We start from the raw sequence: 18,644 nt of genomic DNA, 5'->3' as shown, positions 1-18,644 counted from the left end.
CTTGCCATTGCAAGATTGTGTTTTACTAGTCATTGCATCTCTAATGTTTGCAGTTATTATTTGATTGATACATTATGCAATAAACCTGAACTAATGTTTTTATTGTGCAGTCTAAGCTGTTAACAGCTGGTTTGATAGAGGCACCAACCGAAGATTTTCTCTTGATTAGTTTTCTTACAAAAACAGAAATATCCTCAACTGTCTGTAGAAACTTCCAATGTTGTGTTTTTGATGTTTTGCCACTTTTCCAAAAAGTTTAGAGCAGGAGTCAGCAACCTTTTCAGTCCGTAAAGCCAAGAAGATATCCTTCAATTGTAAAAGTCAGATATTTGTATATCAGAATACAAAACAACATAAAACTTTTATAATAAAATGTTCCAAGAGTCTCTTGTGCAACCAGGCTACTTTAGCACAAACTATATAAACAGAAACTAATGAGGAAAAATGTACAGCTCACCTAAGAAAAACAAAAAAACAACAGCATATAAAAGATTGAAAAGAAGCATTAGTACGGTAATTGTGTTGAAGAAATTCTTTGAAAACTTTGCAGAGCTGCTAAAGCCAACCTCTCTTTGAGCCATTATGATGGAATCATTTTTTGATTAAAGCCAGAGAGCCTCTATAGAGGAGCTACAAATGAAAACATGGCTCCAGCGCCACAGGCTACAGACCCCTGCTCAAAACATAGACCCTTTACAAAGCATTGATAATGTAATTCATAATATAATATGAATTACCAAAATGAATTACTCCTGCTATATTCTTTTTCCAAAAAAAACTTCAAATCAGCAGGAAGTGAATTGCCTGATTGGTGCATCGCTATTAATTAACGTATTTGCTTGAGTAATCTGCACCTGATGTCCTAACAGTCATGCATCTCGCAGGTGAGCTACTGCAGTTTTAGTGTAATAATCAATTGTTTTGTTTTGAAACTATATGGATTTTAAATCTGGGTATTCCTCTGTACCTCAAGCCTATTTGTATTAGAACGTAAAAATGAAATACAATAATAAAAGTTATTGATTGGCATAAAGTGAGGTGCACTGTGCAAAATATATTCCCAGCTAGCAAAAAAAAAACAACAAAAAACTTGAGCAGAACAGACTGTTTTGGGACACATTCTTTATAAATAATAATAATAAAAATAAAATCACTGGAAAAATAAAATTTAAACCTAAATTAAGATTTAAGTCGGGGTTTCGGTCTGTCAGCATCTACGCGAACCAATCGCCTTCCCTTTTCATTCAGCTCTGTACGACATGCAGTTTATGTTGGTGGTCTTGCTATAATGATTACTCACAAAGTAGCTTTAAATACAGAATTATCCATAGCTTTTCTTTTTTTTTTCTCCCCACTTTAATATTTTACACATCACAATGTGTATTAAAAACGGCCATCAGGGTTCAGTAAAAACAAAGGTAGTTGAAGAAAACAGAAGTCGGGGGAGGAAGGGACGGGGACGGGGTCGAGGGTCAGGGGGCGTCTGAATCGTCCGGTGCAATACTTGGCCATCTGATGAGGATGACAGAACTGGGGTCAGGAGAGAGGGGGGGTGAATAACCAGAACCGGATGATACAAGTTAAAAGGAGGAAAACAAACTGGGAGAAAATAAACATCTTCACAGCAAGTGCCTCAGTCTCAGAGCAAACAGAACTTTTCATGCCGTCCTTCTCCTCCCGGTCGACCCTCCCTCCATCCCTCTCCTCTTCTCGAGAGGCGATGCAGGCTGGCGGTCCGGGGAGGTGTGGGGACGTTAATGTCAGCAGGCTTCACTCCCAGCCATCGGGACTCCAGACAATAAGGGACGATGACAGAATGACCTGAAAGAGAGAGAGAGAGAGAGAGGGGCTCGGATGAGAACGCGACCGACGATCTCAGACGACTGGATTTTTACAAGGCGAAAACTAATTTGTAGTGTTGAAATGGAAAGAGTCAACCCACAGGGTGAGAAAGACACAAACATCCCACAACCCACTTCATCTCATTCGGGATGAGTCATCGCCTGAACAAATTAATACACAGCATCTCTTCTGCACTGCGCCTGTGACAAACGGCCTCGCTCTGCGAGAGCTTCGGATGTGTGCGAGATGGAGAGAGCAGCTGTGGGTGGTAGCTGGAAAAAGAAGACACTGTTCGAAATTTGGCAAAATGCTTGAAGGGATAACATGTCCTAGTTGATTTGAACAAGGAGCCCTGACAATCAGTTGAAAAGATATTTGACAACCCAGTCCAGAGGTGTTTTTGTGGCTAAAAAAAAAAAAGAAAAAGAGCAAGAGAGATCGCTCTTGTATTTGTCAGGGAAGTGGTGATGAGTCAGAGAGTTGTAAGCTGAATACCAACTCCGTCTCTCAGTCCGTTTCCCTTCTACACTCCACTCTGAAACATGGTCCTCACTACAGTTCGCTGGATCTGAAGCATATTGGAGGTTTGTTTTTTCTTTTCTACAAACTCAGCAGTGGTCACTTACCAGACGGGCTGCTGCCGTGGGAGAGGATCGGAGGGCTGTCATTGCTGTTTGCAGGTGGAGAGCTTGCGGATTTTGCTGGCTGTGGAAACTCCTTTACGTGAGGGGTTGGACGAGGAGGAGGACCTGCGCTCGGCTTTGGTCTTGCTGTTTAGAGACCCGGCTTCTGTCCCGTTGACACAAACTGGCTTGGTGACAGCTGGGCTGTGGTCTGCGGTCCCATGATCCTGGTATTCCTCAGCCACTTGCCCTGCAGGAAACATAAAGCCTTAAAACAATGGCAACCAAAATCCCAACAGCGGGCATTCCTTGAAAAATAAAAAGCACCATTACACGGATAATTTTGTTTTCCCAGATCGGGTGCTGCTAAGAGGTTAAGAACAGTCTGAAGCTGTGTTTCCTTTACAAATGTGTGCAAAACATTATCAATATTCCCCTAATGTTGCAGAAACCGCACAAATTCGCCATTGCGGCGTTTCCATGAAATAAGAAATGCAACTAAAATCACATGCGAATCATTTTGTTGATGCCACAAGTCATTAAAAACATGCCACACTGTCATCCCTCTACCACTTCCTGTTGTCTTATTAGTCTTTCCCCCCAGTAGTAACATCCAGTAGTTAAGCATATGATTAGTGTAATATGATAAAAGTTTCCACTGGAGTTTTGCAAAGGCACCAATTTCACCACAGCTGGGAAAACAACCTCATTCGAGCACAAAAACTGTTTTCCCTCCTGAAATTGGTGAGATTCCTTTCAGCAAATTTATTCTCCTAATTCGGATTTGCTCAATTCGAATGAGGCCAATTGGAAACACAGATAATGACTTCACAACCAATGAATTTCCACCGGTTGTGCAGCTTAGCCTCCATGATCAACTAATCTGGATTTACACTAAAAAAAGATGTCAAGAGTTTTCTATTGACAATAAGAGTCAATTTATTATAACCTCTAACGATTACTTCAATAGGAATCTCAAAGTCCAGTCCTCAAGGGTCGATGTGTTGCATCTTTTAGACACATCCCTAATCCTAGACAGCTGATTTACCTCATCACTAAGCATTCAACCTATACAGACTGAAGCTGTTGACCTTAATGCTTGATAATCATGTGTTGAAGCAGAAACGCATAAAAAGCATCTGAACATTGGGATTTATGATCTTTCTACAAAAGAACTAGAAAATCTGAATCTCACTGACTTACAGTGAAACAAGGTCAGACACCCACACGATTAAAAAAAAAAACAATAACAGGAAATCCATCAGGTGAAAAACCAGTTCCAACCTTAATGTCACCTTTTGTTTTTGCATGCAGATGTATCAGTCGGCATGCGTGGCTGACTGATACATCTGGGCCTCTGAGAAAACCCCCACACACCAAAACTGCAACACTCAGGTAAAAATCACAGCAAAATACGGCTCGGAAATCACCTATAAAATTTTTTATGTTTTTTCCCCCCCTCCTGGGGGTGTTTTAGTTTCTGCTTCAGCAAAAACAAAGTCCCTGGTTTTATTATTCAAGCTCCAGTTTCATTCAAATGCAGCTTCCTATGATGCCCAGCATGTGTGGGAGTAAACCTTGGGAAACCATTCATAGTCCCAAAACGAACCCCTTTCAACTGGGCTATTTATAGTTGGCTTCATTCACATTCTGCAGCTCTGTTGGGTTTTTATATGGGGCACCACTTCTAGATACCCAACACTGACTGCTGCATTTCTATTACAGGCTGTTACCTAGCAACAGATGGAGGATCTCAAGTCTAGAGGGGAGGTATGATGAAAACAGAGTTAGGAAACGAGTTAAAGCATTCTGTTAATGTCTCTTCTCCCAAACATCTGTCAATTGTGGCTACAGTTTGTAAACGCGGTTAATTAATAGAAACATTTCCTGGATGTTGAGGAAATTAAAAACAGATTACACAAATGCAGCTTGGGTAATGCCCACACACTCGCTTGATTTGGTGATGCACCTTATTCACAGCAGGTTGATTCAATTCATTTTTAGTAACAATCAGTAGCTACATGCATCCAACATTTTAAAACGGATGTAATCCGTAACCAGTCAGGTGACATAGGAGATCGATAAAAATAAAGACATATCTTGGCTAAATTGTCGGCTATGTAAATAAAAACATGGACTTTTAAAATAAAACTCGCCAAATCTGCAAAGAACCTCAAAAGATTTCAAAGAATCATTCAAGTTGCTCAATTTGGTAACTGAGTATGTGTCCTGTAAAGTGGAAATGATGGGAGATGGACGAATCACTGACAGCACAGAATCCTCAGACCAAACCAAACAGAGAATAAATTAAAAAAAAAAACACTAGGAAACATTTAAATTTTAAGATTAAAACCACAGCAACACTTTACTGTTGGATTTTATTGTTTTAGCTGGAATCCAAGAGAGTATAAAGCCTCAAAGACAAAACTGATTCATAAGAAGGGAAATGCAAGAGAACTGTTAGAAGTTTTCTTAACAAAAATGTCAATTATTTTGGGTCTGGTTGAAAGAAAAATCGAATTATGAGTGCTTTGAAGGAGAAATAAATAAGACTCTTAAAATAACTGACTTAATTAAAGTAATCTAAACAGCAAAATTCCGATTAGGGAGTTTGGATTTTATCTGTTTTTGAGGAGACCACTAGTATTCATCAACCCGGTGCCATTAACTGTATTCAAATCTTTCATTTTGTTTAGCTAGTTTGTCTAATTTAGCCTTTCACCCGACAGCTCAGAGGTGCCAATAGCAGAGACTCTGACTCAGGCCTGCATCCTCACCTGGCACTGTGAAGTCCTGAGTGTAGATGATCTCATCCTCTCCATCATAGAGCTCGTCATCGTCATCCTCCGTGTAGCCGTGCAGATCCTCTAGGTAGGGAACCACCGTCATACTGCGCCACTGGTCTCTGCTCTCCGCGCTGGCAGGGATAGGCACCGGGCGCTCTGACGGAGGATGTTTCTTTCGCACCCAGCTGTCGAGAGATTGACTGGGATGAAGGTGTGACCAAGAACACAGGAACCGCTGGTTTACAGGATTTTATAACCTCGGTTTTGGTTTAGAGTGCATAGAGTTTAGAGTGCATAGAAACTACACCCTCTTAAGCTTGGATAAACAACAACATGAAAAACATAGAAAGTCATCATTAGAGAAAATGGGCTGGCTCTTAGACTACAAGGTCCCTGGTTACAATATATAGTGCTCAAGTTAAAAATGAAACGATTACAAACACGTTAAAAGTATGGTTTACATTTTGGTTTTGAACACATCTAAAACCAAAATATTAACAGCTCTTATGATAGGCAATTGGTAACAGCTACAACTAAGCAAGACATGGCAGCAAATCCAGAAGTGTGTTAAGAATAAAGATAAAAGTATTTTAAAAGTTCAATAAGGTTCCAGATCTAAGACAAAGTGGTATGTTCGTAAATATAAAGAACGGGATTGATTGTTTTGCCACAGCGCTCTAATGTATGCTTCCTATGTTGTAGTTCTTTTGTGATTAATCTCACGTCTTCACTTTAAAATATAATATTTTTTAAATATGTTGTGGTACATAAAGGCTTTCTCTGGGTGTACTTTTTGCTACAGCAGATACATTTGTGCCCAACATATTCTCTGTTCAAAAGGAAGAAAAACAAAAACACACTTACTTGTGTTGCCTTATACTCTGTATGGAAAACCTCTTTGCAGGATCATACTCGAGCATTCCTGGAAAACACATTAAACGGTGGATTTAATCACTTTACCAAACAATCCTTCACTTCTCTGATAAGCTGGTCGGAAACCAGAAATGTTGGGGGCGTGTGATTCTGAAATACTCAGAAGCTCTTTTGTGCATTAATTAACATTCTTTCAAAAGACAAATATTTTAATGCACTCTGTTTAATATTAGTCATAGTAAGGAAACATTAACACAAGTATTTTTGTGCCTTAAGCTGAATTTCAGGATGATAATGCAGAAGTGATGTGGTATCTCTTTTTTTTTTTACTAATAATGCAGCTGTCTGCCACAAAGCAGAAAAGGGCAGAATGCAAAGATCTGATAGTAGTGCTGAAGGACACCTTTTGTGGCGCTGGGCTTATTTTAGACCATGTAATTATGGACTGACTATCTCTCAGGTGCTGCGTCATCAAAGACAGATGTCACACTCACAAAATGGGGGCCAAGTCTGTTTTCAAACAGCACAGATTGCCTTTTTTTCCTCCTTCCTCCATTGTTAAGAATCCAACGCTCAATGCGAACGAGGTTGATCAAATGGAGCGGAGGTGGATTTCAGTTTAAAAAATCTGAACATGAGGCTGGATTTCCTCTTAAAGCATTTAGCTTCTGCTAAAGGGTTTTGCCTTAGCTGCTGCAAACATAATCTTCCCAACATTCTTCTTGACTTATAAACACGCACAACAAAAGAATTTCTTTTGCAGAAAATAAAAAACAGAGACTCTCGAGTTGTTTTTAGTTTTAAAGAGGGAAAAAAATATTGTAGTGTTTCATCTGGGTAAAAGCAAAGCCCGACTATAGAGTGTTTATTATTCTGCTGCTGGCTTCAGATCAATGGAAACCACGTCAGCAGCTGAAGGGATTTCTACTGTTAGGAGGAAGCCAAGCATGTACAGCAGACACTTTTACTGTCAAGGTCACAGCGCCACCTACTGGGTGAGTACTGGAAAGACCAGTATCGAACGTTTTCCTATTATTCACAAAAGAGGACATTTTTCTTTAAATCCAGAAACAAAATGATGAAAAGTCTTTTTCATACAATTGCTTAATTTTGCACAACCAACCCTCCTTACAAGACAGCTCTGAAATTATATGCAGAAGAATGATTTGTAAAAGTATTCGCACCCCTTGAACTTTTTACATTTTTGTCACAAACTGTTGTTGCTTGAATTGTGTTTTTTTGATAATCCTGTTTGTTCTGGCTCGGTTCAGAGGCGTGCTCACCTCGCAGCAGGTCCGACAGGAGAGGCCCACACTCCTCAGGAATTGTGTAGTCTCCTTTACCGATGTTTTCAAATAGCTTATAGATGTTGTCTCCCTCAAACGGATAAAGACCTGTTGTAATGTTATATCTGAGTACAAAGAAGCACAAGTCAGGAGTCAGAGTTTAGTGACAGAGTGATGTAAACATTTTGGTAAGAGTGACTCACAGTGTTACTCCCGCAGACCAAATGTCCACTTTAAACCCTGAAAAGGTGTCCAGTCCGTTGGCGATCTCTGGGGGCTGGAAGGCCGGCGAGCCCTGACTCGTACGACACGTGTCATCTTCTGCAAACGGGTGAAGGGCCTGAAAATGATAGGAGAGGAGATGCAATTGTGCTGGATTTTTGCCGGAGTATTTCTTCGTCTGAAAAAGTAACCAAGTCATATTGTAGTTTATTGTGACTGTGTTTATAAAGGATAATTATACCAGTGAGAAACTATGGCTAGAATTTTATCAACAAGAGAAATCTTCAAGCTTTTGTGTATATAGTTTCTTTTTTACAAAGCATCTTGTTAATGTATAAAAACACATGCAGCCATCAGTGTATCTACTAGGGATTTTAAATGACAGAACATCAAAGCAGAGCACAGTCATGACAGGAAGAACAATTTTACTCTTAACACCTCCAAATAAAATCCAAGGCAACATATTATTTATAGAGATCACTATGCGAGCCTACACAGTCTGAAATGTGACCTAAGGATTAATGAAGCTGTTCTGTGATTTGGTTCTAAAACAAAATGCAAACATTTCACTGTTTTACAGAGCATTGCTCACAGTTGAACATAAAAATGTAGCCAAGTAAATTCTGGGAGGAAAACTGTAAGAGGCTGCAGGGAAAAGGTTCATCTTCTGACAGGATGACACCAATCCATCAGTCACAGCTGAAACTCTCTGGCTGGAATCAACGCATATTTATGAACACTTAAAGTCTAGAAACTTGGGAATCTGTGGAAATTATAGTAGGTGCTCTCACTCAATCCTGAAGTTGACAAAAGGAGATAAAGTTAAGAATGTATATTAATATATTGTTTATAGCATTAATGCCTTTGCAGGGAACTGTAAACAAAAGAACTGACTATATAACACCTCATAGTAATTGAACAGTCTGTGCTTTTACAGAGATGATTAAAACCTCCAGTTCACTGTGAATGACAGATGGTTGAAATGATGAAAACTAATCATGATAGACTTCAGCTTACCTCTGCTACTCCAAGGTCAGAGATTTTAAGAGACCCATCGGTGGTCAGCAGCAGATTTCCTGGTTTAATGTCTTTATGAACTATTCCCTGGCTGTGCAAATATTCAAGGCCATTTATGAGTTGGCAAAAGTACCTACAGAGAAACAGCAATAAAGAAAATTACAGGGATTTATGCATGTGAAATACAGCAGCTGTTCAGAGAAAAAGCCACATTTTATTAGGGCTGAAACAATTAAGCAGATTCATAATGATGAATTAAATGATACAATTGTTTACTAATTTCGTAATCGATTAAACGCTAACTGGAGTACATAGACTACAAAAAAACTAAAAAAAAAAACTTGCTGAAAGAACAGAGCAGTAATTAAGTCAAAACTGAGCATTTTGGTTTAAAAAATTTATTATTCATTTTTATCTTTTAATGTACTTACAATATTCTGTGAAAAGTGGTTAAATGCCAAATTTTTAACCAATTAACTGATTAATTGTGAAAATAATAGATTAATCGATACTAAAATAATCAGTTGGAGCCCTCCAGTGAGCACCGTCAAAATATGTTACCAAGACAGTAGTTTTATTTTTTAATGGCATACACAATGACCGATTCAAACAAACAGTGGTGTGATTAGAAAGATCTTTATCAATCAATAGAAGCATTCTGGTGGTGATGAGGCATTCATTCTCTGGTTGATTATTTTAACATTATTGACCCTGCTGACGCCGATCTAAACTTAGGCCTGGAGAAGCAGCAGGGCTCAGGCTAAATATAGCCGAGAGGCTCAGAGAAAGAGCGACTTGAGGAAGAAGAAGAAGAGGAAAGGGCAGAGGGGTGGAAAAAATGAGGGGCTTACCCGTGCGCTTGAAATACTGGAAACCTTTTCTCTGGGACGCTGTCCAGCATTTCTTGCATTCCACAAACACAATACTCCATCACCATATACGTGAGGTACGAGTTGAGGAGAATTTGTGACACAAACTGATAATTTGATTAAAAAGAGCCAATAATTAGGGTTCAAAACATGCAAAAAACAAAACAAAAATGGGGATAAGAAAATGAGCCTAAATTCATAACAATAAATGTTAATAAAATCTCATTGAATTCAAGAGGATATATTTTCTGCTTCTCTTCATTGTAGAGTACGTCGACTAACTGGATCACATTCTTATGTTGAAGTCTTCTTAGCAGCTGAATTTCCCTATGAATGAAAACAAGAAAAAAAAAAGACATTGAAACAAAAGCACGACTACATTACAGCTTTACTGTACGATTTAATGGTGGCACATTTCTGCTTGTATGCAGGCAAAACGGCAGATATACATCAGCACTCCGGTTGAAAAGTGCCACTATAAAGAACATGATCTCAACCTATTTTTATAATAACTGCTGCTAGGAGATGTGAAAATATTTTCCACTGTGATCCAAACATGGATCTTTCTTGTATTTGAAGCTTGCTATGCCATTAACTCACACGTTCATATATTGCAGCTGATTTCTATCAGTATAGCCAGTTTAATATGGGTACAAATTCAATATTTGAGGAGATGCAGCAATGAAAAGTTCTTGGATTTAACACTTAAAACAGGGATGTCAAACTCCAGTCCTCAAGGATCACTCTCGTGCAGTTTTTAGACGTGCCACAGGAAAAAAACACTTGAATGAAACGGCTTAAATACCTCCTTATGTCGATAAGATCTCCAGAGCATAGCTAATGACCTAATTATTCTATTCAGGTGTGGTGCAGCAGAGGCACATCTAAAAGTTGCAGGGCGGTGGCCCACCAGGCCTGGAGTTTGACACCCAACTTAAAATTTAGATCTTAATGGAAACGGCACAAAATAAAAACTATAAACTCAAAAAGTCAAATGCTGCCACATCCAAATATGTTAGATACATGTTTTGTACCAAACAGTAAAGAGACGAGATTCTTCTGACTTGATTATACATCAAAATTTTATTCATAACTGGTGGTATTTATATTATATTAAGAAATATTAGTTTTCCTCATTCCACCATTAGCAGTGACACAAGCAAAGTTTTAAGTGACATTTCAGGTTGGTTGAATGCTCAGAAGCTACTTGCTTCATTCTTGATGTGATGCAAAATGTACCACAAAAATCTAAACCCCAGGTGTTTTGTTAATTAACCCATTTCACCAAACTTTAGTTTGAGCTGGTTCAGAAGTCCAATTAAAAGCCTATACAACCACGTGAAACAACTCAAATCTAAAGTGGTTTAACAATCACCAAAAAGCAAAACGTATGAACGTTATTGGCACACTTTTGTACGGTAGGTTAATGATGATAAGAGTGCGACATCATAGGTACCGACGCACGTCTGATGAACGCTAGCTTGAGAATACCAGTTCTAAAGTGACTTAAATTTTTCTCTAAGCTGAAAACTATGTTAAAGAAGTTTAGATTCTGGTGACTGGTGTTTAGAGAAATGGAGACTTTGACACATCTTTTCTACCATTAAATAAGACAGATCTGTAAATGTTGACAGGCAGCTGCCAACATTCCTTTTTCCAGAGAAACATGCAACAACATAATGGCTGAAATTGTGATTAATGACTAACCCATATTCTTCATGCTCCCTCTCCTTTCTTTTCATTCATCACAGTGACTCTCCTCAAACAGACACACACCCCGTGTGTAAACTTTAGTATCTCTGCCACTAAAAATAAACACCAAGTGTGAGCATGAAGGGCAGTGACAATCTACCCAACAGGCCAAAAATACATTAGGATGCAGAATTTGCAAGCAAGGCACTTCAGACCTTATATAGTAGAAAACACTGCATCTTAGCAGACAACATATTAAACGGCCCTAATATTTACAATGTAGAAAAACATGTAAAATACACCTACTAAAATGTTTCCATCTTTGAGTAGAAGTAGTTTTTATTTTATAATCTGCTACTTTACTGATCTGTGTGACACAACTTCTCTTTGTTTCATATGTAAACGTGATAGTTTTCTCTGCTCGTAATTATAAGTGTTTCACAGCAGAAAGGGTTGTTAAATTAAAATCTCTGCATGCTGCAGCTTGAAAAGCCCAGAGTTGACAGCAGCAGCAGCAGCTTTTAAGTCCTGAAGTCAGTAGTGCTTTGGACCTCTCCGGTTTCTGTAGCTTCATAAACTGTGGCTTTAATTCACCTCAATCTTAATGTTTGACAATGGATATTGTGAGTCTTTGTTTCACACAAACACACCAGCCGTTGTTGCTGCATCACTGCGCCATCTGAAGTAGTTTCTCCGTGCACAGTCAAAAGAAAAACATGATGACGGAAACTAACCAGTAATTATCTACCCCGATTCAAAGATGTAAAGTGTCTTTCCTCTCCAGCTGAACGAGCTCAGACGACATCCCACATGCGCCGCTTATGTGTTTGTCACCGCATCCCCACAGATACCCATTTCCATCAGAGTAACAAAACAGAATCTGTGCTGACACCAGAGGATCAGTCACTGCTGCAGTCCATCTGCAGCTCAAATTTGTACCAAAAGACCTTGTGCACCACCGGCCCGCAGGCTGCGGCGCTGACAGGACTGCAACACTCAGTGATACTGAGGTTGCTGCGGCGCAGCGGCAGCACAAACAGATTATCCGAGCCTCAATCTACGCTGCGCTGCGCCCAGAGGTGTGTTTGTGTTCATTCTGCGTTCCCGTCATTCCAGAAAGGCATTCACAGACTGTTGCCATAGAAACACAAGTGGCATTGCTCAATCAATAGCAGCGTGAGCACACCCATCCCAACAGCAACACCCTAGAAAGAGAAACTATTTCATCAACAAGACCACTGAGAAGCTGCTGAATGCAGAGGTCATTTCTATGCTACCTGCAAATCTGAAGGGAAACACAAAAGCTGTCACCTAAAAGCAATCATAAATAATAATAATTAAAATGCATTGAAAAGTTCATACTTCATTTGACACGTCACCACATCCCCATTTATCTTTTACATAAATAAAGTTATAAAAGAGGAGATAAATTACGTGACTAATTTCGAAAGAAAGCAGCAGTATGCATTCATGTAAAAGATGATAAATGAGAAACTGTTACTGTTGTTATAATTAGGGAAAGTGAAGGATGCTGCAAAAAGACAGGGTTTTGTTACTGGCCAACTATTTAGGTTGCTAAGTAAACCTAAGTAAATAGATCAATATTTACTGTATCGTGTAAAAGCATGAGTCAAATACCGGCATCAAGGTACAAAAAGTTATTCTTTCCGCAACACTGCATTTTCAATGGCAATGTTTAGAAGAGATGCCAAACAAAGTGTCAAAGAGCAAAGTTTTCTATCTGACAAATTTCTGCAGACTGAGGGTTATATGACTGGTGAGTGTCTGGGATATGGAGGATAAGATTCACTCAACAAACAAACTGAAATCAATCTCCATAACTTGTTTTTAGTCAGTGCTATTATGGTGATGTAGCAAAACTACATTAAATAAAGACACCTTCACACTAATGAAACTCTTCCAATTAAGCTGTTAGTCTCAGTTTATAGAACAGCTCTCCAATCAGCAGGAACACGATGATCAACTCAGTCTGCACACTGATCAATACCTGCTGTAGCTTTCATCTCCTTGCTCTCCTGCGTGTTTTTTCTATCCATTATTTTATGTTTACCTTTTAACAACATGCAATGTTGACATAAAGAGAACATCACCAACTAGGAAGGTGCCTCATCCACTATGGGTAGGCGACAAACCACTGCAATTTGCTGTGAACCCTTTTGCCTCATGTCACGTCTCGAGTGCGTTCTGCCCAGAGAAAATGTTCTGCCTTGAACCCACATTCTGACAGCAATACTACAAGTGTGAACTGAAGTGTGTGTCAATCGATCTCAAATAAAACACCACTAATCAATGCAGATAAAACTAAATATACAGCATGGCAAAGTTTGGTGGGATATGCTGCACTGTATTCTCGTCCCAGTAGTTTTAGAAAAACCAAGTAGCACTGAAAAAGCAGTGGCAGTGATGCCAAACTACAGCTTCAGCCTGGATAGATCAGTCATTAACCACCAGTAAATTGTAGTTTGACTACAAGCTGTCAGAATAAAAATGGTAAACTTCATCCAAAGTCAAGGGAATTGGATAAAACCAGGAACCGCATCATCCACAAAAACAGTCATTCACAGTGAATACAGCCTGATCTCTGTTTTAAATGTGGCCTAAAAACATTCAGCGCTTCCTAGGCTCAGAGTGAACTCATTCTGACAGTTTTCTAAGGATACGTCTAATATTAGTACAGCCCCACAGTGAAAGGCTGAAGTAATATTTAATAAGACTGATGTGATTAAAACCCCGGCTGCTCGTTAGAAAATGGGTGAAGCAGAAAGCATTTGGGTAGATATGCAGGATGACACATGAGCAACAGTACGACTGGAAAAAGAGACTAAATAAACAAAAACTAATATCAGACAGTTGCTACAAAGGTCATGATTAAGATTTTACAAAACATTTTCTGTCATCTTCTCCTAACTCTTGTTCACACCATTTACAGAGACGATACAAATAGTACAAAACAAGAACTCAGTGTTAAAAAAATATTTGGCAATAACCTCATTAACTTCTGTTTCCTTTAACCGACCCATTAGGACTGCATCCAATAGATGAAACTACATAAAGTGAATGTTCAATAAATAAGAAAAACAAACTTTGTGTTTGTAATCTATATTCCTACACATTCACTTCACAGATGTAGTTTAAAGTGATGAATTTCAGTGATTCTTTTATGAGGCGAGATACAAAACCCTCTTTTATGAGGCGAGATACAAAACCCTCTGTCAGAAAATGTTCAGGCATAAAAAAAGAATCAATAAACGGTGTGCTAATTGGATTCTTAATTGTTGTTTAAAACATGGTGAATAAATGATGAGACAAGCATGACAAGACAAAAAACATGAGCGCGCCTGAACAGGTCATATGAAACCTATGAAGCACAGTGCCTTGCGAAAGTAGCATATCCCCTTAAACATTTTGTTACGACTAAAAACTTCATTGCATTTTGTTAGTTTTTTACATAAACCAATAGAGCTGCAGAGAATCACAGCCGAAGGTTGTGATTCGATGATGACTACAAGTTGCACACTTTGTAAAGTTACGAAAGAGTGACAACAGGACAGTCATTGTTAAAAGTAAGCTTAAAAACTCCAGCTTGTATTTTGACAATTTGGAAATCTGACATCCTCTCAGTCCAAGCTAACAGAGTCTGAGCTAATTTGAATAAGGGCAACAAATTCAGTATAAAGCTGGAAGAGCCATATGACAAGACTCCCAGCTGAAAATTTCACCAAAAAGTAATAAAAGAGATTAAGTCAGAGGGGCTTAATATAAATTCATACCCACATTTTGAAAATTTCATCTAAAAAATGTTTTTAAATAATATTTTCCTTAAAAAAAAAATCCATGTCTATTTGCATTGTTCACGGACAAGTCCACTCCTTCGAAAGACTGAAATGTGAAAATATTTTAATAGCGATGAAAACTTTTGCAAGACACAGCATAAACTAATATCACTAAATTATCATTGAGAAATCTTTCCTCCAATTAAAGCTTCCAGAGAAAAAGCAAAAATGAAAACAAGAGAAGAACTTACTTTTTAACATTGGCTTCTCCATTGGGAATCCGTCTGAGCTTCTTCTTCTTCAGTATCTTGACAGCCCTGCGACAAAGTGTCTCTGAGTCCAGCATTTCTTTTACTTTGCCATAAGAGCCTTCCCCCAGCAGGTCCCCCATCAGGTACTTCCCTATCAGCTTGGCCCTCTTCCTCCGCGGCTGATAGATCACCTCGGTAGAGTCAATGCGGTGAATGAACGTATCCATCTCCATGAGTTCATTTTCATTGAGATACTCAAGACCAGGCAGGTCGCCGTCACTCATGATGACGAGATTTACAACAGCTTAATCCTTGGGTGCACGACAAAAGGTTTGCAAACAGACTGCTGCTGAAGCGTAATCTGCCGTTAACCCTTTAAAACTACACTAAGTAGATCCATGAGTGGAGATAAACGAACAAAAACCAGATAAAAAATAAGAAAAAACTGTGAAAACAGGTGAAGGTGAAGTGGATCCTGAGGGTTGAGGAAACAGCTGGGTGAACAACCTGAAACCTGTAAACATTAGGATCTTTTTTTACTCAATAGGGTTTAAAAAAAATAAAGATGCAGAACAAACTGGCTCCAGTGCTTAGTTAGTGCTTAATACTGTTCATTGTGAGCTAGGTTTGTTATGATTAATGCTGAACAGAAATTGTGGAAAAGGCTATGATTTCACAATTTAATTCTGATCAGAGTCAGTCTCAATAATCTGTTTAAGATTCTAATATCCCACGACTTCAGGTAAAGGCCACCAGTCTTTCTTTAAGACCTTACAGCAACACATTTCTGTCAGAGGTCCATACTAAAGGATTTAAAGTGTGTATGTGGCTGGACTGGATCCCAGTGTAGATCAACAAACGAAGCTGTAGCCGACTCCAGAAGGTTGACCGCACCATCCAATATGCTGAACCGTTCTTAGGTGTCCTCCATGTCACCACTGTATCCCCAGCATGGTGTCTGAAGAATGGCCACAATAACAGATTCAGATTAATTCAGTTACAAATAGAGTCAAAATAAAAGCATAAGCAATTTTAATTAAGCACGTTAATCTTATTCACTTCATAGCTACCATTAAACAGAGGTAAGACTGTAACTGTTCAATGTGAGACCGCCATTTGGGCCTTTTACTGAAACATTTGGTAAAAATGTTTCAGGTTTTTGGCTCTCCATACAATAAACACACAACAAAACCAGAACACATTTTAACGTAGAGATAACTTGCTTTGATCTAAAACATTTTTATTGCATCACCGCTCTGAGATGTTAAAAGCTAGAGATTTGTTGCTTGTTTTTAACTTCTCCAACACTTGATTCTTGCTCTTGATGATGCTAGTTGTTGTCACAGTACTGAAGCCTTCGCAGAACAATTGGATTTATACTGACATTAACTTACACACAAGAAAATACCAATAAGGCAATTAAGCACCAGAGCAAAAGAAACATTATTCAAATGAACTAAACTTTTTCAACTTAAATTTGGATACATTGTGAAAAAGATGCATTATTTTCTCCGTTTTACAAATATGTAGTATTTGTGTTGGTTAACTGTATAAAATGAAGTTTGAAGTTATAATATACAAAATACAAATGGGATCAAGGAGAATGAATACTTTTGCAAGGTATGTACACAAATTAAGCTACATTTATTCCACTTCTGTGGTTACATCTAAAAATAATGATAGACATGCACCTGTAAATTTTTTTTAATTCAAATATAATTTAATGTTTCACAGGGCACGGTGTCGTCCTGATGCCAACTTTTGTAACAACCGTATTACTAAACAGCTAAACCAGCAGAAATGTAAACATCTGAAGGCTGTAGGCTAAGTTTGTTTAGCAACTCTGGTTGAATAAAAAAATATCTCTAATAGAAATGTTCGCTTCGTGGCTTCACAAAGCGCCAAACACTCAACAACCTCAGTTCGTATTGTACCAAAAACAACAGAAAAGCTTTTGCGTTCACCGAGGGCTGACAGTAGAAAATCAAGAGGGGACGAGCGAAACGTCGTCACACAAGTGTAGCTAAGGGCTGGATGCACAGCAGCGGCGGCTATCCAACTTCATTTGCCGGGTGAATCGGCGGCATAATGGGTTATGAAAACTATGTTATTTGACTTTGTTGAGTTATGTTCGTCCCACAGCTGAACGGACACTGGCTTTAACAACCTGTACACTCCTAGGAACGCATATACACAAAATACTGCAGATGAAGCAAGCTAATGCAAGCTAACCGACAGCTAGCAAGCCGCTCGGATTCCAGTGTAAACTGCTAACCAGCCATTTAACAAGCTAACTAGCTGCTGCTGCAGAATTTCGCCTAAACCTACGAGCATGTCTTAGCTATGAACTTTACTCACCCACTGCGTGGCCGTCCTCGACAAAAACTATTGCTCCTCTCGCCTGACACAATACTAATAAAATTTTCTGACTCTTCGTGCTACTCTTGCCTCTCAGGTTGTCGCCATCTTGTTTACCTCCCCCCTGAACTCGCCCCACACGTTACTGCGTCAAATCAAAGTTTTCAGTGAGGAAACGACCTCTGCCACCTTTCGCTCACTTAGTCATTCACTTCAATTAGTCCTTTACACAAACATTAACGATTACTGCGGAGAGGTTTTATGAAATTGTATATTCAAATTACAATTTTTTTTCAAACTGTTATTTTATTTTTTACTTGTTTTTGGTATGAACATCCTGAATTGAATAGATGAAGCCCAAAGCAGAATTTGCTTTAGGGGCCCCAGTGCAGCTTAGTGTCCTCCCAAAAACCTATTTATTTTAAATTGCGTAAGCTTTGATGTTTCCATGCAATTGGTTTTGCTTAGAGGAAACAAAACACACATAAAAAAAGTTATTTAAAGAAAAATATGAAGCAATAAAAACTTTTCTCAATTATGAGTCTTGACATAAACTATAAAAACTGTCTCCAGTGCAATTACTAATATTACTATAAATATTTCAAAATGTTATTTGGGCCAGGCTATATCAACATTTATGCCCATAAGGTCATTTGCTGCCTTAATAGTTTGAGCCAGTGTCTTAAAAAAATAAAAATCAGGTAAGCCCAAATTATTTACACTCCTAGCAGTTTAAGATTTAATGCAATCTTGACTTTACCAGGGTCTTACCTCTGGCTGGAAGTTGCACTAATATTTGGGAGCTGAGAACCTTCCAACCTTAAAAACTTGGAACTCATGGCAAAAGATAAATGATCAAAAATACCAGTGAAGACATGCAAAAAGCTGATTAGTAACCACAAAAAGGGTTGTAATGACAAATGTTTCACACATTCTTTAAAATGTTGAACATGACATTTTGTCTTTTGCTAAATCATGAATAAAACCATAATTTTTAGGAAACACCCCTTGAACGCTGTCCCATCTTTTAT

The 18,644-nt window shown here is 38.6% G+C and overlaps 1 protein-coding gene across 1 annotated transcript; it reads right to left on the bottom strand.

Annotated features, from left to right (window-relative positions):
* Positions 1 to 1,105: 1,105 nt before the first annotated feature.
* On the bottom strand, positions 1,106 to 17,738 carry stk11 (serine/threonine kinase 11). Its single transcript, XM_055033696.1, has 11 exons — positions 17,614 to 17,738; positions 15,256 to 16,213; positions 9,762 to 9,845; positions 9,501 to 9,590; positions 8,650 to 8,782; positions 7,614 to 7,750; positions 7,408 to 7,535; positions 6,116 to 6,173; positions 5,243 to 5,436; positions 2,469 to 2,715; positions 1,106 to 1,821 (listed from the first exon to the last, which is right to left on the bottom strand). The coding sequence occupies exons 2-10, from the start codon at positions 15,537 to 15,539 to the stop codon at positions 2,507 to 2,509; spliced, it is 1,317 nt and encodes a 438-aa protein (XP_054889671.1). The 5' UTR covers positions 15,540 to 16,213; positions 17,614 to 17,738; the 3' UTR covers positions 1,106 to 1,821; positions 2,469 to 2,506.
* Between the last annotated feature and the right edge of the window lie 906 nt (positions 17,739 to 18,644).

The sequence above is a fragment of the Poeciliopsis prolifica genome, unplaced genomic scaffold (genome assembly GCF_027474105.1).
Source record: "Poeciliopsis prolifica strain line A6 unplaced genomic scaffold, Auburn_PproV2 SCAFFOLD008, whole genome shotgun sequence".
Lineage (NCBI taxonomy): Eukaryota > Metazoa > Chordata > Actinopteri > Cyprinodontiformes > Poeciliidae > Poeciliopsis > Poeciliopsis prolifica.
The sequence above is the reverse complement of the archived record's forward strand: the minus strand, read 5'-3'. Positions and strand labels throughout refer to the sequence as shown.

What these genes read in the sequence shown, in the direction of transcription:
- stk11 (XM_055033696.1), bottom strand. Translation starts at nt 15,539, where the DNA reads ATGAGTGACGGCGACCTGCCTGGTCTTGAGTATCTCAATGAAAATGAA. An exon ending in GGAGAAGCCAATGTTAAAAA is followed by an intron (nt 9,846 to 15,255) that starts GTAAGTTCTTCT and finishes TTTCATTCATAG; the next exon opens with GGAAATTCAGCTGCTAAGAA. An exon ending in CAGAGTATAAGGCAACACAA is followed by an intron (nt 5,437 to 6,115) that starts GTAAGTGTGTTT and finishes ATCTCTCGACAG; the next exon opens with CTGGGTGCGAAAGAAACATC.